This window comes from Halyomorpha halys, unplaced genomic scaffold, assembly GCF_000696795.3.
Source record: "Halyomorpha halys isolate HHAL.00 unplaced genomic scaffold, Hhal_1.1 Scaffold98.1, whole genome shotgun sequence".
Taxonomy (NCBI): Eukaryota; Metazoa; Arthropoda; class Insecta; order Hemiptera; family Pentatomidae; genus Halyomorpha; species Halyomorpha halys.
Window position 1 is genome coordinate 1,474,986 of NW_027107309.1, and position 19,715 is coordinate 1,494,700.

General features: G+C 32.1%; 1 protein-coding gene across 5 annotated transcripts in view; it reads right to left on the minus strand.

Moving 5' to 3' along the window:
- The window catches only part of LOC106677413 (dipeptidase 1), a 485,353-nt gene that overhangs the window by 234,301 nt on the left and 231,337 nt on the right, over positions 1-19,715 (minus strand). For 3 of the 5 annotated variants that reach the window (XR_010842948.1, XR_010842947.1, XM_067045592.1), the window contains exon 4: positions 2,644-2,739. The exons of the other annotated variants lie outside the window; for them this stretch is intronic. Coding sequence is in view for 1 of the 3 variants with exons in the window: in XM_067045592.1 (XP_066901693.1) it covers positions 2,644-2,739 (96 nt within the window). In the remaining 2 variants the exon portion in view is untranslated. The remainder of the gene's footprint in view (positions 1-2,643; positions 2,740-19,715) is intronic. 5 annotated transcript variants of the gene reach the window in all.

The following is a 19,715-nucleotide window of genomic DNA, read 5'->3' on the forward strand; positions in this document are numbered from 1 at the left end:
GGGACACCTAGACCAAAATGTAGACTGCGTAACGTACCATTAAGTGTTAAATACACACTGACAGAATGCAGGCATTTAATAGACACCGGATTACCAAATCATTTGGCAACTTTATTAAACGATAACAGCCCTCATATTCCGAAAATATTGGATTACCTTAAGAAAACTGATATGTAGTAAAATATATAACTAATTTGATTTATTTACATCTTTGTCACATCAATTATTGTCACTCACATAAAAAAAAAAACTCAGAGACAATATGAGTTTTTTTGTATGTTTTTAATATTAACTATTGCCATGGAATCAGCTTATATATTTTAGTATGGATATGATGATGTTAGGAATGTTCATGAGAGGTCAGTCAATATGGCTGGACAAATCTTAGCAGTGGAATTCCTTATATTGAAAAAATACAAGAAGAAGAAATATTTGATTTTAATATATACTAAAAATCAGTCAATCCGTTACTAGATTAATTATTATGCAAAATATCGACCTGGTAAATTCCAGCTAAAGGGTAGAATAGAAACTGATTAGCGACTACGATGTTTCAGTTTTTGCACTACGAATCTACTGGATTAACAATTCGAAGGACGTCAATCTAGCTCTGAAATTCATTCCGTAATGAAAATTCAGAATAGGATATTCTGGGAAGCAGTCAATGGAAATGCACGTCGAATGGAGTTACCGATTCGCATTGTTCCAGTAGAACACGTTTTGTCAATACAAATTGAATTTTCGTCACGGTTTGTAAATTTAACAGCCACTGGTTCTCTGTTATTTAGCTCATATGAAATGAAGTTCTAGGGATATAAAACCAGTTACATGGATCGGGAATACTTCAAATCGTTTGATGGACATTGCACCAACGGTTATGAAAACCAAAAGCCCAAAGAAGATATTTAGTTATTAGTTCCACTTAAATGCTGAACTTCACTTGTAGCAGATCTAAAAACTCAGCAAGGTAAATTGTTATTTCTCAGTACATAAAAAATACATAATACAAACACACACATATATTTATATATATTAGGATATTTATTATACATAATCTAATAAAATAAATTTAAATATAATAAATGCATAAAATAACTATTAATTACAAGTGCATTAATGAATGATAGCATTGAAAATCAACACTGGAGTAATTATTTGTGAAAGCATAATTACTAAATGTACAAAGATGATAAAATTAAAATAACAAAAAAGTTAGAAAATACATGATCTGCAGGTAGATGCAATAAAATATCAAGAGAATAGCTAAATACAGGTGAATAGATAAATACAGAAATAATAGAAGGTGGTGGTAAACGGAATTCTGAATGATAGAGTGCAAACGAATAAAAATAATAGTGGTGAGGGGTGTAACATCTAAGAAGAAACGGAAAATTTGTGCCTAGCAACAAAATTCATAAAATATATCAAATTCATAACATTTTAATAAGGCAATATGTAGATAAACTCTAGAATATAAAAAGGACTAAAACTATTGTATAAAATAAGTAAAAAGTCAAAAGAGTAGAATAATATACTTATTTAGAACTAAATTGTTTTGTTTTCTTATTTTTTATTTCATAGTTTATAAGTTCTTAATCCATGTAGATATCTTACCTAACAATTATGATGACCTGTTTAGCTAAACTGTATTTCTAAAGTTTCTGATTTTGTATAACACGTGTTTTCAAAACAACTCGTTAGACTGATTGCATAAACTGGCATTCAAATAGATATTCTATACCTTAAAATGCAACTAATTTATGAAAGTCGGTTTCATTTTCTTGAAGCAAAATATAATTTTGCCTACTCATCCCAAATTTCTCAGTCTGGTATTCTTCAAGGCAGTATCCTATGTCCCATTCTTTACAAGGTATATAAAGCTGATATCCCACCCCGACCTAACACTGTCATCACTTCATACTCTGGCGTTATCTGTGAATAATGGCCAGCTGCAATATAAATCCTGCTGTCACACATAATATCCATTTAAGATTGGTTTCAAAACTGGAGAATTAAAATAAAACAAAACAAATCAATTTAACCCATCGCACATGAGACACCATAAAAGGCTGAAACAACAAGATAATTACGTTGTTTTTTTTAAGCAGTGTGAATTTCAATAAAAAACAATAAAAGAAAACGTTCAAACTTTGTTTAAAGTATAGCATTAATTCTAAACTAAATGGTAACCATTATTAGTTTCCTATAAAGTTCGGTGTAACTTTAGACATGAATTTAGCCAAACAAAAAGAAATGGGAATATGTATAAAGAGCTATCTATTGTAATACCTGTTACAAGTACTTTCGCTGATTTCGGTCTACTATAAAACAATAGGTCAGGTTTACTGTTACAAGGAACACAGTCGTTTAACGAACAATGTATAAAAAATATGTATAAAAAAATAATAATGCAGGGATAGGCGTAATGCTTATATTAACTAAATAAGTAGTAAACGGACAGAATGAACCGATTTCAAAAAATTTTAATAAGTTGTTTCAAATAAACAATTTGTTAAAACAATAGAAAAAACTACACTAGTCTTTGCATGCTCCCAAGATATAATTTTCGTCAGAGAGAAGTCATTCCGAAATCGTTAGTGAGACAAGTCATCTAACTATTAAGTGACATTTAAAATAACTCACCATCTCAAATCCATCACCGTTGGTCGGCCTAAACTCAACGCAAGTGCAGAGCTTAAGGACGGTCCCCGACTCGTGGGGAGGGAGTTGCTCGCCATTCTAGGAAAGCAAAAGGTAAAATTCAAATACAAAAAGTCAAAATTTAATTTCCCGAAAAAGTAAAATGAAATAGGAAAAAAGTTGTTTAGTCAAAAATTTGTTTGGAGAGAGGGTTGTAGTTGGATTGATTATGTAACTTAAGTCATACATATGGAATTGTATGAGTTATTTTTTTATTTTATGATTTTATTACTAATCGATTGTTCGGAAACACTCGCTATATACTCGTAAATAAAGTAAAGTAAGAAATCGATCCACAAAAAATAATAGAGATAAATTAACCCCCTTCCCCAAAATAAAAACTAAATATTTGTCATAGCTGACATCCCAACCCACCCTAACACAGTCCTAACAACATACGCAGATGACACATGTATACTTAAACAACGACCCAACCAATGCATCACAAACACTACAGGCACACATAACATCTATTGAAGAATGGTGTAAAAACTGGAGAATCAAAATAAATCCTGACAAATCCTACCAGATCACCTTTACTCTCCGTCGTAAACCTCTGCCCTCCTGTCCTACAGTATCCTTTTTAAATACACCACTAATGCCTGTTGAACAGATCCGATACTTAGGACTCCATCTTGACAAGACTTACTTGGAATCCACACAAAAGACTGAAACGACAAGAAACTGCTCGTAGATTCCGATTGCTACAACACCTGCTTGACAAACGCTCTAAACTTCCCATTCACTACAAAATATTAGTACACACTACAATAATCAGACCAATTTGGACATATGGAATTGAGCTCTGGGGCTCCACCAAACTATCAAATTCTTCCCGCATCCAATCGTTACAATCCAAAATCCTACGTAAAATCCTTGATGCTCCTTATTGCCTCTCAAATAAACTCATTCATAAAGACCTTAACATCCCATTCGCTGCAGATTTGACCCAAAACAGATATGCGTCTTTTTATTCCAAACTCCTTAACCATCCTAACCCATTAATTCTTAATCTTTCATCCTCAACAATCTGAAAAGAAGATGGCCACGGGACCTTCTAATTTAAATTAATGTATGAAGTACCACCAATGGGTGGTTCCTTCCCAAGATTTTCAAGTGTATATGAAACATACTACATATTTACCTATTGTATTATTTTGTACAGTTGTAAATTACAATAAATAAATAATTAAAAAAAAATATTTATCATAAACAAAAGACACTTGCAAAATGATACATTTTGGCAATGTGTAATAGGTTATTATAGAATTTACAAAATAATATAACGAAGCAATTAAAGTCCTCTCTCGTCATTAGGCCCGAGTATACATGAGAGAGTTATTTCCTGGATAAAATGGCTCAGGATCATTTCTTGCAAGCCATTATGGTGGAACTCTGGAGTCTTCAGCCAAACCAGAGCTCACGAATACATGATCCAGCTAAAGTCTTTGTTTTACTACATTTTGATCAACATTAACAAGCAGTATAGAATTTATTTTATTCTACTTCAAATTGGAAAAAAAAAAGTATGGTTGGCTAAGATAAAATATTTAAATAAGTTGAAGTTGGTCAAAAAAATATCGTTTTCTCAAAGCACAAATTCTATTAATTTTTTCATCACAATAATAATAACACAATTACTATAAACGCAGATTTTATGGACTACTTTCAATTATTGCTAGAATAAAATCCTAAGCATTCAACATACATTGGTCTGCATTCTAAGTTTTTTTTTTTTTTTTTTTTTTTTTTTTTTTTTTTTTTTTTTTTTTTTTTTTTTTTTTTTTAACTAGAGAGAATTCGCTAGTACAATAGGGTATTTTGCTCTCTAGGTAGAGAAATACAAGGAATCAAATCTCCGGAAATTTCATATCTCTTAAATTTATTCCAAATAAATTTATTCATTTGTGGGAAATTAGCTTATTAAATTAGAGATTAGGTTTGATTTCATTAATATTATTTGAACATTCTTTATAAAAGTATATACTCTAATATAATTTATTTTTCTTCGAATTCCATTAAGGTGCTCACACTTTTATTTATCTGATATTTCATCTAAAAAGCTGTCTTTCTTTTTAAATTTAAAATATTATAAATGAAACATTTACAATATATATTATTGATTAAAAATAAATTTATAAATAGTAGTCAATATTTTTAATTTTAATATATCAAAAATATTTTAGGGGTAAACATTGCCCTTTTATAAGTAACGGAATCGACCATTCCGTTAACATTTTTTTATTAATTAATTGGGCTAGTTAACTTTTTTGACGGGTAAAGCGCAAAATCTACTAAAAAAAAGTTCAAGTTTTAAATTCTTTTCGTTACCACCAGAACATTAACTATCTATCATCAAATAGTATCCCTAGTTCTTTTGAGACTAAAACTGTTGGATAGGAATTTACAATATAACAAAAGAAATAACTAAATTAAAAAAAAAAAATGTATTTTTAAATTTCATTTTATATTATGAGTATCTTTTTCATGTTTACCTTTCCCTTCTATCTATCTTTTTAGAAAAATATTATTTGAAAGTATATAAGTGAGGAACAAAAAAAACTTCTATTGGAAAAAAATCAAATGTAAACGTATATACTTTAATTTTAAAGAATGTATATACTGAGTTATTTAACATAGTGTTCTGGTGATATATATTTTCTTCTTCATGTGTACATTTTTTATTTTCACAAGAGACTTAATCCCTAAATAGATTTTTTTGTATTTTATTTATTTATAAAAGAACAAAGTGATTCTTGTCCTTTGGATTTTGTAACTCCTATCTGAAATACTGGGGAGAGAGGTGGTCTTAAACGGGAGCCTCGATCATTCCAGATAAACTTGTCCAGGACAGGTGGTACCCTCCTGGAATAATTCAGAACCTCAAGAGCTAGACCAGGGCTTGGAGAAAATTAACTTAGTTCTTCTTCGGCCCCGTGGGGGAAAAGATTACGGTGGCGGTTACTGGGAGCGGGACTAATTCCATCCCGGGCTACAATTAGGTTCCCCTGGCTCAGCCCCCAGCGATCTGATTTGTTTGATATCTATTAAAATAAACGGAAGGATTTAAAAGATGAAAACTCGCGAAGAGGAAATATAGGAAAAATTATCAAGTCTTGCATTAGGAAAAATATAAAAATTAATACTATTTTTGGTAATTATCATATCTTTAGAAGAATAAAACGTAAATGAATTAAATCAATAAAAAATGCTATGGTGTTAGCAAGTCGTTATCTAATTATATCCTAATTTTTAAGGTCTATTTTCAAAGGATGGAAATTTCAGTAATATCTAGGATATAATGCTACAGACCTATTAATCTTCTTCCAGTATGCTCCAAAATGTTTGAAAAATTATTACATGAAAGTATTATTAACATATTAACTGGCCAAAACATATTACCCAACCACCAATTTTGATTCCGCACATTACATTCCACAACACAACAACTACACAGGGTCACGGACTTCATTTGCTCTGCTTTTGAACTAAAACAATTTTTGGATGTAACTCAGGCGTTTGATAGAGTATGACACCAAGGCCTTCTTTTTAAACTCACGCCAATTCTCCCAAGCACTACTATTTAATTTCACAATCATTTCTTCAACACCGTTTCTTTTCTGTCCGTCAAAGCTCAGTGAACTCATCAATGAAACCAATATTTTCGGGTGTCTCTCAAGGTTCTATCCAACCCCCACTGTACCTCATATTCACAACCGACAAACGACAACTGCGACGAATGCAGACGACACTGTTATTATATCGAGAAACACACGCCGTTTACAGGCCACACTAACACTACTACATAGTCTAAAGAATATAAAGGCATGGTGCACACGATGGAAAATTAAGATTAATCACGATAAGTCACAACATGTCACATTTACTCTTCGACACTAAACATGCCCTTCAGTTTACATTGACAATCACCCTATACCACAAACAAACACTGTAACTTATTTAGGACTTACCTATGACAGAAGGTAGACATGGGGTTCACACGTAAAGACAAAAAGTAAAATGTTAAATTTCCAACTAAGACAATTATAATACTAAAAAGACACAGATTCATAAAATATAAACTTTTTAATCACAATTTTTAAGACTGGGAACGAACTCACCACCCTACCTTTCAAACGAGACCATTCACACCGACCTACGCATTTCGACTGTAACGCACCACATTCATATGACTTACAAACGGTTTTACAACACGCTACATGGACATTTCAATAAATTTATATGACAGATGGCAACATTACTGACGTAACTCAGCGTAGGCTGAAGAGGAGTTGGATACGGGAACACCTGCTGTAATAAAATAATTTACTTAACGTCAGGAGAATCCATCATTGGTTACTATCTCTCTCATGACAACTCATGCCATGCCAGGATAGAATATCTCATTTGATGTTTGTAAAGTACATATACTGGTTACAAATAAAGAAAAATTAAAAATTAAAAAAAAAAGAATGTATACAGGCATAAACGGTGATACAACTCAGAAATGAAATGTTCAAAAATATTCAACTATAAAATACACATTAAAAGAAGCTTTATATTGTTTTACTTTTTTTTTCTCAAAGATGGAAGATAGTTGTATGAGTAGACAGAATGTAAATTTATTAGAAACGTGTTAATCAGTTTTTATATTAACTAATTTTGTAAACAAAAGTTCAAATAATCCCAATCATACTTATTATACTTATACTTACCAAATTTTCCAAAATATAATTTTCAATATTAAGTATTGGAAAAAAAGTTTATCCTTTGGTACAATATACCTGATGAACGAAGGGACGATTGCTATTATACCGACGGTTTCTGTCATCTGAATTTGTTTACAAATAATGCCTAGATACTTGCCGGTAACCGACATAAAAAAAAAATTGTGATATCGCATTAATATGTAAGCATAATTCGTATGCTGTTTATAACCGTAATGAAATCATGTAAAGTAAATCTACCGACATCTCGATCTACTAAATAATGCCCAGTAAATATGTTATTTTTTAAAATTTAATTAAACTGTATGATATTAAAAAATAATAACTGAGGTAGAAATCACAAGTTCTTATTAAATTTTACTAATACAGTTATTGAACCCAATTGATTTTAAAAGTAAGAGCCAGTCAAATCCCTATTATCAATATATTAATCCCGAAGAGATGTAACCTTGAGCAGTCTGATGATAGACAATAAACGTCTATGTTTTTATAGAATTTCATCTGTTTCTTTTTTATTTTTTCAACCTTCCGTTAAACCTTTGATGTTGTTATTACTCTTTCTTTATGTTATTCCCTCGTTTAATTTCCCAACTATACTCAATTCAGTTTTGCTCTGGCCTACTCACAGCGGTAAGAATAAGGATTTCTCTCACAAGTACACTCCGAAAGTGACATCTTTTTTTTTTCTAATTTGAGGATTTTGCTGCAATTCTTTTTCTAATTCATGAGCCGAGACAAGAAGATCTCAAATCGTTTAAGAAACCTGGATTCTTCAGCCTCTGGGGGGAGAATTACAATTTTAAATTGCATTAAAAGTAATCATAAATATTTTTGTTAACATCACATCTTATTATATTTTTTAATAATATTTAAAAAAATAGTACAAATCGTCTACAATAAGATAAATGGAACACTTCTTAGAAGACAAAAAAATAGGGCACTCCTGCCAGATTAAAATACATCAAACGGATGATATTGTAGAATTAGCAATAATGCAATAATTGTATATGTAGATAATTGTTAATATTATATAGTGGAAGGAAACGCTGTGACCCTTGCCTTTGCGGTTGAGTTGTGGCTCCCTGCGGTCAAGTGGCTGTGCCGCTTACGTATTTAGTTGATTGTACTGTCTGGATACTACGGGATATTATTAGTCTTGGAAATATATTACTAACATTTGCCTACTTAACAAATATCTCTTAGCAAGTTCAGCATAATCATACCATTAGCTTCTCCTCTAGGTACAAATAAATGTCCACTTTATTAAACTGTTATGTATTATTAATAGAAGGGTATTCTTTAGTTTAACATGTTAAATGGAAAAAAAATTATGGTTAATGGAGAAATATTTTCTTCTTTTACCAAGTTAAAACAATATAACATGTAACATGGCTGAGAGTCTGTTACTAGGTCTGTTAAATTGAGAATGACGAAACAGACTAGTTTGAGCTTGCCACATTTTATTTGTTGTCGTGCTAGGTTACTTACTCGTAGTTTGTGTTTTGTTTTGTCTTGTGTTTAGGACTTTTTAAAAAATATAATCAGTAGCCAAACTTTTACACTTCTACTTTTCACTTATTTTAAGCATGTTGTAATAAATTACTGTAATCAAAACTTAGAAGTAAACAATAACATGAAGTTTTGGAAGGAAAGGTTACTAAACAAGTTGCTCAGAAAATCCGTTAGGAGGTCTTTGCTTTTATGATTTAACAAGACTTCAAATAGAGCTGCTCATAATGCTATATTTATAACATTTAACATAGTAAAACATTTTACATTTAACACAATATCATGAATACCCTTAGAGTATTAACGTTCTATTGAGAATCACTATGAAAAGTAAAAGATTAAACCAAAAAAAAACTGGTAATTGAACGGCTAAATATAAAGGAAAGCGAAAATGTTTTATCTAACAGCGGCTCCAAGACCACTGCATAGAAAATCAAACAGCTTATCAGAAAAGCCGGATCTAGTTCGTTTCACAAATAATAGCCAAACGTAAAGTAGCTTGTTTATTTTTTCTGAAACTTTCAGTACACTCGTATTATTGCTTCCCAAGATATGACTTTGTAACAAAGGAATACTATACTAAATGAAAACTTGCCAAGGATCTATTAAGGTTGGTCGATCTCAAATGGATCATCCAGTTTTATTCCAATCTTGGATTTCATGATCGGCGACTTGAAAAACGAAAACCTCAGAAACTCGTTCTCAAACATTATCATCAAGCTGTAACCAGAACATGTTATATTTCCCATCGTTTAGGATCTTTTTTTCCAGCACCATTTTAATAATGAAACGGAGGACGTGATAGCCGAGCATATAGGTGCGAGGGTACCTATGTGTTTGGTTCAGTAGGTTGTGAGTTCGATTTCCACAAGGGTCAATCATATTTATTTCCCACCCCCAAGATATGAATATTGGACGTTCTCAGTACGGGGCTGTAAAGAGCTCCGATAACTAAAAAAAAAATACATGGAAAACAATTAAAAATTTAATTCCATATTTTTAAATAACATATATAAAAACAAGACTGTCTTCTTTTTGAATTTCTTTTCTTTGATTTTATTTATAGCTAACCTTTTTCGTATTTTGAAATGACTATATAAATTAGAAGGAAAATTGTTTTATCTGCTGTCGCTTTGCTTACATAAGAGGTGTCATCCTTGTAAAAATCCAAGCCTGATCATTATAATCATAAATCATCGCTTTAAATTTCATATATTCTAAGTAAGATAAAGATAAGGAAACGCTGGTATACACGAAATGTATCTAGAATGATGTGTTAATTTTTTTTTAACTTACAAGGTATCACATCCTAACCGTCAAAATGTTCAACATCTTGAATCCTAGAAGAGGATTCTATAATACTAATTTCTGGGACTAAGCAGTGAGTTATGAAAAAGAGCCAACTGTTTCTAGTGAGTAAGTGACTCTGATCCGATATTTCAAAGGAACGGATTACCACATCTCTTATCATAGTTCAATTAACCTCAGCCAACATGAAAATATATGAAATACCTATGCATAATTATTCCTAATGCATAATTGAATAAAGCATGGTTCATCAAGGTAGTGCTTACTTAATAATATTATAACACGTTATATATTGTTTAAATTTAATTATAAGTTAAGTCGTAGAAGCGTAAATTACATTAACTGTGAGCGTTTTATTGGGAGCAAGTAGATCAGTGGTAAGGCACTGTGTTACTAACTTTGGGGACCCGAGTTCGAATCTGGCAAAGGTAATCATTTTCTTTTTCACTGCAGCCGTAGGCCCTGCTAGCTCGGGAGCCCTCCGAGGTGCATCCAGCCTCATAATTCTGACCAAATCACCGCCTTGCACAACCGTTGGTCTTGTATCAATACTTCCTCACAAAGGACTGCACCCCTGACCCTTTATGGATTGTAGCGTTACAGATTATTTATAATTATTATTATTATTTTTTTTTTTTTGAGGGAGGCTCTTTATACTTCATTACAATACCTTAGTAAGAGGAGAAGGTTTAAGCCTGTCAAGCCATATTTAAGAACAGCCTCAAGAAGTTGCAATTTATATACATGACAACAAAAAATATATTTATAAATATTCTATAATGTATGTGATCTATAGCTACCAAATTTAAGATTGAGTAGTTTTTAATCAGTAATAAGTTCAATTTTTTTTATGATGCTGATTTGAATGTATTATATTAATAGATGTATATCTTTATTATTTTTTTATTCTTATGAGAATATAATTAAAAAGATAGTCAGTCTACGTAAATAGGTCAATGCGACGCAGAATATCGCGTGGATGAGTAACGCACTATAGAACATAAGACTTCAAATCAAACCTATGATTAGTAGATTTTGAAAAAAAATGCACTTAAAGCGGATACCAAAATCTCAAGAGCTGCGAAGAGTGCGTAGGTGAGCGGGAGGGAGACAGTATCGAACGATGGGCGTCTCTCGGGGCGCTATGGCAACCGCCCGGGCACCCCTAACACCTCCTTCGTGTCCGAACGGCTCGCCGAACAGGAGGATGATGGATAGGGCATCCAAGTCCTAGGAGAGCGAGCTGTAGAAGTAGAGTGGGATCTCGTAGTATCATTGTTACAGTTTAAATCTTTGGCATTACTTATGTTATCTTTAAAGTTAAAATTTTAAATATTGTTTCGAAAGTTCTAAAATTATAGTATTTTTTTGTTGAAAGAACTTAAAAGGACCGAAAACAATTTTTTTTTTTTTTTTCAAGAACCTCTTCTAACTGAAAATACAAAATCATTCATAATTAAAAAAGGGTCGGCGTATGACGGTCACCTATCATTGATAAACGGATCATCACCAATTAAAATAAAACTATTTATATTTAATTAGTTAGATTTCGCCAAAGGAATTTAGAATCCAAACTAGCTTTCGAGTCGTTCTCATATGCTCCTTCTTAAAAGTAATATTGATTAGCTTCAATATGTACACAGAAGATTAAAATTTCCAGATTACTAATGTGGCCTGAAGATTCCAAGAGTTAACAGTTTCTATGCTTAGTATTAATATACATTTCAATTCGTTTGAGGTCAGGAGGGCTGGCTGGGGGGTTAGCCTAATTGTGTCAAGGTCAAGTGGGGTGCGTGAGGGAACTTCCATCCGAGCCAAAAATATTACAATATTTTATGTTAGGGTGTTATTTCCCTACTAGCTACTCGATATATAACTAAAACTATCGTTTCGATTGCAATTACAAAACAAACTACCCCAAGCTGTTCCAGCAACGATTTTAATAATAATTTTAAGCATAATTTTGTTATTTCATTATGGATTTTTTTTCCTAGCCCCAATAAAAAATTATATTGTTGAAATTTTATGTATATATTTAGAGATTTATTCTTTTAGTGGAGCAGTGCTCCATTTTAAGGACAGGTTGAGCTATTTTAATTTTTGGAAGTTGTACAATTGCTTAATAGACGAGGTGCTGGGCCGCACTTCGTTTGCTGAATGAATGAAATAAATCTGTTTATTATCTGAAATAAATCTGTTTATTATCTGAAATAAATCTGTATAAGGAATGATTGACCAATATTAAAAAAAATCCTAAATTTAATGTCGACTTATTTTGTAAACATAATTTTCAGTTTCTATTACTTAAAATATAATTGTAAAACTAAGCCATAGTTATCATTCCCAGCAATCTATGGACATAAAAAAAACACTGAAAAACATGGGACTACAGGTACTAGTGTATCGGAAACATTATTGTTCAAAATAAATGAGCCCCATCTCGCCGTATTTGAATAACAATAAGTCGTAACACAAAATTTGCAGACCAGTCTTCAAAAGCCTAGACTCAGTGACATCGATGGCTTACTTCACACTAACCTTATGAAAAATACAATTAAAGGTTCTCCCTTTTCAGGAAATTACAACTTTTCAATTAGTTTTTGACTTGACTTGTGCAGTCAAATAATTGATTGAGAAGTTTTAATTTTCTTAGAAGAGAAGACCATTAATTGTATGACTCATAATGTTAGTAGAATTGTACTTAGCTCCACTGTGGAGTGGGTTATCAATATAATTGACAACCAGGGACTAATTCTAAAGAGGTCAGGGAGTTCTTTCCGCATTCAAAGAAATTCGAAGCATGAATGAATTTATTAACTTGCGTCTTCGAAGTTGCGTCCTTAAAGACGCGAGGTTGTTTTTTTTGAGCCGGTATCTTAAAACATTCATGGGTATATTACAAGATCTTTATGTACTATCTCCACATAATACGTTGAACTGTTTTTTTTCATGGCTTAAATTCATTTTTAGCTATCCTGAAGCGTTACGTATTTATTTTTTGTTGCACTATAAAATCCTTCACAGGCTCGGTATGTAATTGGAGTATAGTTTAATACATAGTCCAAAGGATTGTGTCTATTAAGAGTCTTTGTTTATTCCAGATGGTAGTCAATTAATTTTCAACCGACAGTTGTCATTTAAAAAGAACGAATTCAATCATATGACAGCAGTACGATTTCCACTATCAGAAACAATTGGTTTCACGTTTTTCCAGGAAAGCTTCCAGGTAACACTTTATTTCAGCTGCGTGGAGTTGGAGGTTAAATATGAAGCAAGGGCACTTTTACAGGACAGCAATAAGCTTTATTTATGTCCAGAAGTATCTCACTGTTATGTATGTATTCCTCTGTTATGAAAGCCCGAATTTTCGCATCACTCATTCTTGCATTTAAGAAACAAATTATTGTGATTTTTTACACTCTCCCTCGTACGCATCGCATTGCAATCACGCGAGGTTCAATAATGTGAACCAATAAACTAATGATGTATTTAAATTTGACGGAGCTTGGTGACTAAACATCATCGTTAGTTTCCACCTTAAATCATATTTTTGTGGGCTAATCAAGTAATTTTATTGATGAATGGTACCATGAATGAATCGTCCACCAAAGGTGTCGGCACAGTATTTTCTAATACTCAAGTTATTTTTTTCCGAAACTAAGAAACTATAAATTTGTAGAATAAGAACTATTTCAAGATGCAGAAAATTCCCTAAAAATATTCAAAAATGTCATTTTATTACTAGAAACATGAGTATGTGAACAATAGTCCTTGAAGAATGCCGTCTTACACAGTTTTCTTATTTTTTTCTTATGTCTTTTTCTATTTATCCCAGGAGGGGTATAGCCTTGAACATTTTGCTCATGAAGGGAATAAATGTGTTTGTTTTCCTATTATTTCATCTGTTTCGTTTATACTTTTGTATACCTACCGTTAACCCTTTGATGTTGTTATCGCTGCTTGTTTATGTTATTTCTCCTTTTACCTCACCACCTATACCCAATTCATTTTTACTCTGCACTTCTTGCAACGGTAAGGATGAGCATTTCTCTCACCAGAGACAAATGCACACCTATGTACACTCCTAACGTGACATCTTTTTTCTTTTCAGCACTTTGCTCACCTGAATACCTGCCGAAATAAGAAGATATTAGGTATTTTATGAAACTTGGATTCTTCAGCCCCTGATGGAAGAACTACAATTTACAACTTCAATTTCAAATTGTATTTAAAGTAATCCTAAAGCTTTTGTCACCATCACATATAATTATATTTTTAAAAAAATCTTCTACCATGAGCTAAATGCTCACGGGACACCTCTTAGGCTAAAAAAATGTAGGACACTACTGCCGAGTGAACAGAAGGCAAATATTACGTATTTGTCTCTTAAATCACCACCATGATAATCTTATCCCCTATACCGCTTGCGCAATGTGGGGTTACAATTTGCTGAGTCTGGACCAGAAATCTAGCATAAAAATAGCATCACCTCCCTTCTACTCCAGTCCATAACCCGCCTCCTTAACACTCTCCTCCCAGGATATGCGTGCTCTTCCTCTTGGTCTTCTTCCCTCCACGCAAGTCTCATATGTCTTTCTGTCAGTTCTTTCCTTATCCATCAGAAGGAAGTGTCCGAAACATCTTCCCTCTAGAATGTTCTCAGCTGGTTTGGCTCCGAGGTTAGTGTGAATGGTACTGTTCCGTACTCTATCTCGCAGTGTCCTTCCATTCACCTTACGAAAGTACCGCATCTCCATGGAATGGATCCGGCTCTTGTGTTTCGAGGTGAGGGTCCACGATTCGGAGAAGTAGGAAAGAATAGGGAGGAACGTCGAATTGTAGATCATTATTTTAGTTTTTCTTATCACCTCCTGTTGACTTTTCAACAAGATTTATTTCCAAAATGTCCAATGTCATCTACCTGCAAGTAGGCTCAACTATGTATAATGAGTATCACTTGTTTGGAGCCAATATTCAAATATTGTATTCTTTCTAGTGATAGTTTGCCAATTAGTCATGCTGAAGAAGAATAAGCAAGGTCTTGCCACCACGAAATTGATCACATCATGTTACCGATTACTAATATGCCACTCAGTAATATTATCATTCACCACTTTATAAAAATCACTTTATACCTCTACGTTACCTTCTGAGTAGCATCACCAACTTTTCGTCGATCAAAATTTTCTTTATTTTATTTTTTAATTTCATTTGACTATCTATTTCCATTATTATTTACTGTCTTCATAGATGAAATCCACAAGACACGCAGGAGAGGAACGGCTTGGACTGTAGTCGATATGTGGAACTTGAGGATGGAACAAGTACAGGCGTTTCTATATGCAGACAATATCATGCTAGTGACAGACTCTGATGAACAATTGCAACAGGCCATTATAGAATGGCAAGAGGAACTCTCCCACAAAGGAATGAGTATTAACAGCCGCAAGAGCAAGGCTATGACTGTGCCAGAGGTGAAGAGGACGTGAGCAATGTAAAAATAGTAAGCAATGATGAAGTATTGGAAACGGTTGATTTCTAACCTACCTTGGAACAATTTTCAATAAATCTGGAAAAATAGACAAAATAGTTATAAATAAAATGCGCAACAATCGCAAGCTGTAAAGGTCCTTTTCCATTTTTTTTTTTATTTTGTTATTGGATATGTTGAAACTTAAATCTTCTAATTAGAGAGAGAGAGATTTTTCTTTTGTTTGTCGATCACAAAGATTCGTTGTTGAAAAATGAATATATTGATGTGAAATGTGGAAAACTTAGAACGATCTATATGGAACTTATCCAACGACTTGGCCTGGTAGGAGGAAAAACGCTGGCTCAGATGAAGATGCTTGCCATGGACCGAGTGGAGCAAGTGGCTAGAGGCTCGCCTACGCTGAACGCCACTTGAGAAAGATAAGAAAGAAGAAGAAGACTACCTATTTAAAATCGATTAAATTTGGAAACTTACCAAGAGCACGATAGACTCCACAGCTCACATAGAAAACTATCGATAACCACACTGTCGAATGTACCACCTTTTCGTTTCTTCTCTTCTAAACCTGAAGAACGACCAACCATAGGAAAATACAACATGAAATCCAGTCTATTTTAGTCATTTCAGATCGCTCTAAACCTTACCAGGAAATTAATTACCTCAAGTATAATAAACACATAATTTATTCTGGCGTTGAAGTCCTCTCTGGCCTTGAGCCAGGCTTCTCTATAAATTAATATAAATTATTTTTTTTTATTATTTTGAATAAAATATATGTGGTCCATACTTTTCATTCAGCTATTTAATTAATATTATGAATTTAAAAAAGAAACTATAGATTATAAACTTTTACAACAAAAAATAATTTCATGAAAATATTATCAAATTATATCCTGTACAAAGTATTAACCGATCCTGGAAATTCCGCTCTGCATTGACGGAAATAAGAGATAAAAATAATAATATATATTAGCTAATCCGGTAGATATATTGGATACGTTTAAGAAACACTTTGAAATTATTATGAATACGGGAAATAATTGTCAATCTCCTCTGACTGAATACCAGAGTGCTGAACCGTGGAAAGAAGAACCGAGTCAGGAGGAAGTCGAAATGGCCACCGCAAAATTAAAACCTATAGAATATAAAAACTATAGATTATAAACTTTTACAACAAAAAATAATTTCATGAAAATATTATCAAATTCTTTAGTCTTTTTCAATTGGCAAATCTCATATATTTTTTTTTCAAAATATAGGAATCATTCGTGGAACGAAAGTTTTTTTTTAACAAGATTTTCACCAAAAATATTGATATTTACCTTCCAGAGACATCGGAGAATATTCTACTCAGCTTCACATTATACAAAGGGTTTCCTTTGTTTGAAGCCAATACTGAAATAGAATAGTTGCAGTGATAGTTTGCCGGTTAGTCAAAGTTAACAATACAAAGCAAGGTCAACTTCAATCTCATCATGTAACCGAATACTAATAGACTCCTCCATAATTTCAGGAACAGCCCCTTGTAGTAAACCATCAGTTTATAATGTCTTTATAAATTATTTATTATTATTATATATCTAAATTCCTAAAAAATAAAATATATAAAGTCTAAATTCCACAGAAATAAAAAAAAGAGAATATCTTAAAAATAAAATAATAGAGATAGAAAAGAACAAAATCGAAAATAACGTCAGAGAAATGTACAAAGGTATTAACCGATCCTGGAAATTCCGCTCTGCAGTGACGGAAATAAGAGATAAAAATAATAATATATTAGTCAATCTCCTCTGACTGAATACCAGAGTGCTGAACCGTGGAAAGAAGAACCGAGTCAGGAGGAAGTTGAAATGGCCATCGCAAAATTAAAACCTTATAAAGCAGCGGGAACTGACAATATTCCTAGTGAACTAACTAATCAAGGCATGTGGTGAAATTGGAGTTTATAAACCTTACACTTTTTGGTTAAAAAGATCTGGGAAATTGAGGAGATGCCTGAGGAATGGAAGGAGTCTCTACTTATTCCTGTTCACAAAAAGGACCCGACGGTGGATTGTAATAACTTTCCAGGAACTTCACTCCTTCCTGTATGTTATAAAATATTTACGCTAATCTTAACTAGTCGAATCACGGAATACGCTGAAGAAATTATCGGAGACTACCAATGTGGTTTTAGAAGAAATTGTTCAATTATTCATCAATTTTTTTCATTATGGCAAATCTTGCAGAAACAATTGGGATACAACGGGGTAGTTCATCAGCTTTATATAGATTTCCACAGGGCTTACTATTTTATTGACCACCAGAAGCTGTATAATATTCTGATTGAACGGGGAATACCAAAGAAGTTAGTAAATCTCGGACGGGTGTGCATGACCGAAACGTATAATAAGGTACGAATCGGTAATCATTATTCTGAGAAATTCCAGGTCCGATCGGGTTTAAAACAAGGTGATTCTTTATCACCTATCTTATTTAATCTATCACTAGAATACGTTATTAAAAGTGTGATGAATACAGAAAAGGGATTAACTTTGGGTGGTAAAATACCGATGCTTGAGTATGCAGATGATTTGGTATTATTGAGTGATGACAAAGAAACTATAGAACTAAATACAACCACGCTAATAAACTCCAGCAAAGAACTAGGTCTTGAAATAAATACGGATAAAACAAAATACATGGTTAGCAGTAGAAATACAAGCAATTTCGGTGATATTTATATGAGGAAATACGTTTGAATAGGTAAATAGGTTTAAGTATTTAGGTTCTACGATAACTAGAAAAAACGAAATTGATGAGGAAATAAAAGCTAGGTTGAAGGCAGGAAATGCTTGTTATTTTTCAATTTCGAAACTACGTACTACTTTTTACGTTTTTACCCTTGCTAATTTAATAATAAATAAATTATGGACAAAGTAAGATGTGTAGTATATATGCAAATATAACTTTTCCAATCATAGTTACATGTTGATCACTATTTTAGGTATATATTTAACATGATTTTTTTTTTTCGCAGTTTGCTTACCATAAAATTAAAATTTTAAAAAATATATTTAATTTCGTGATTTAAAATCATGTCTAATCAAAGACAATTCATGAGAAGTTCCTTGCGTTATTTATTCAGACAGACGAAACGTAACTTTTTTTTAATATTCAGATAAGTCTTCGTATAAATTAAGAAAATTTTCAAGCTGACATAAAAATGCAAGTCTTTGTCCCTTCATTATAAAACATGAATTCTAAATTTTTTTTTCATTAAAATTGAGCCAGATTCACATAAAACTTTTTTAATCCTGCTTGAGAACTAAATTTAATCCCGAGTGTTATAGTTTTAATATAATGATTTTTTTTAACACACTGGTATATAGATATACTTTATATATATATAGATGCCTGTAGGCGTATAATATAAATAAATAAGTATTGATTAATTAATTGTTAATTAGTATGGATTTTTTTTATCAAATTTTTATTGTATTTGGCAAAATATTCTGCATAAGGAATACCGCATACAGTGTACATGAGATGGTGCTCTGAAATAGCAATGCGATCCCACTAAACAAAGATACTATAGCCCAGAATAAGTTGTGTGAATAGTGGAAGTATATACTAAAAGAAATTAGAATAGAATCGGGGAAGGTAATGAAGAACAATAAGAAACTATCAATAATTCAGGATATGATTAAGAGATACCTCTAGAATGTTATCCAGAATTATTTGTAGTTATTAAGCTATTCTCATAGGATATTTTTTGAAACATAAAATGTTAGAAAGAAAGTGTGAGCGTTGAGAATAATGGCGTGATTTTATCTTAATATTTGTCGACTAATATTAATATAAGATATCACAATCAAGGGCAATAAGAATTAGAGTTTTAAATATTCATTCATACAATATATACATACTAAAAACAAAATAATGAAAAAATTAAATAACAGAATAATATAACATAATTTTTTTTTTTTTTTTTTTTA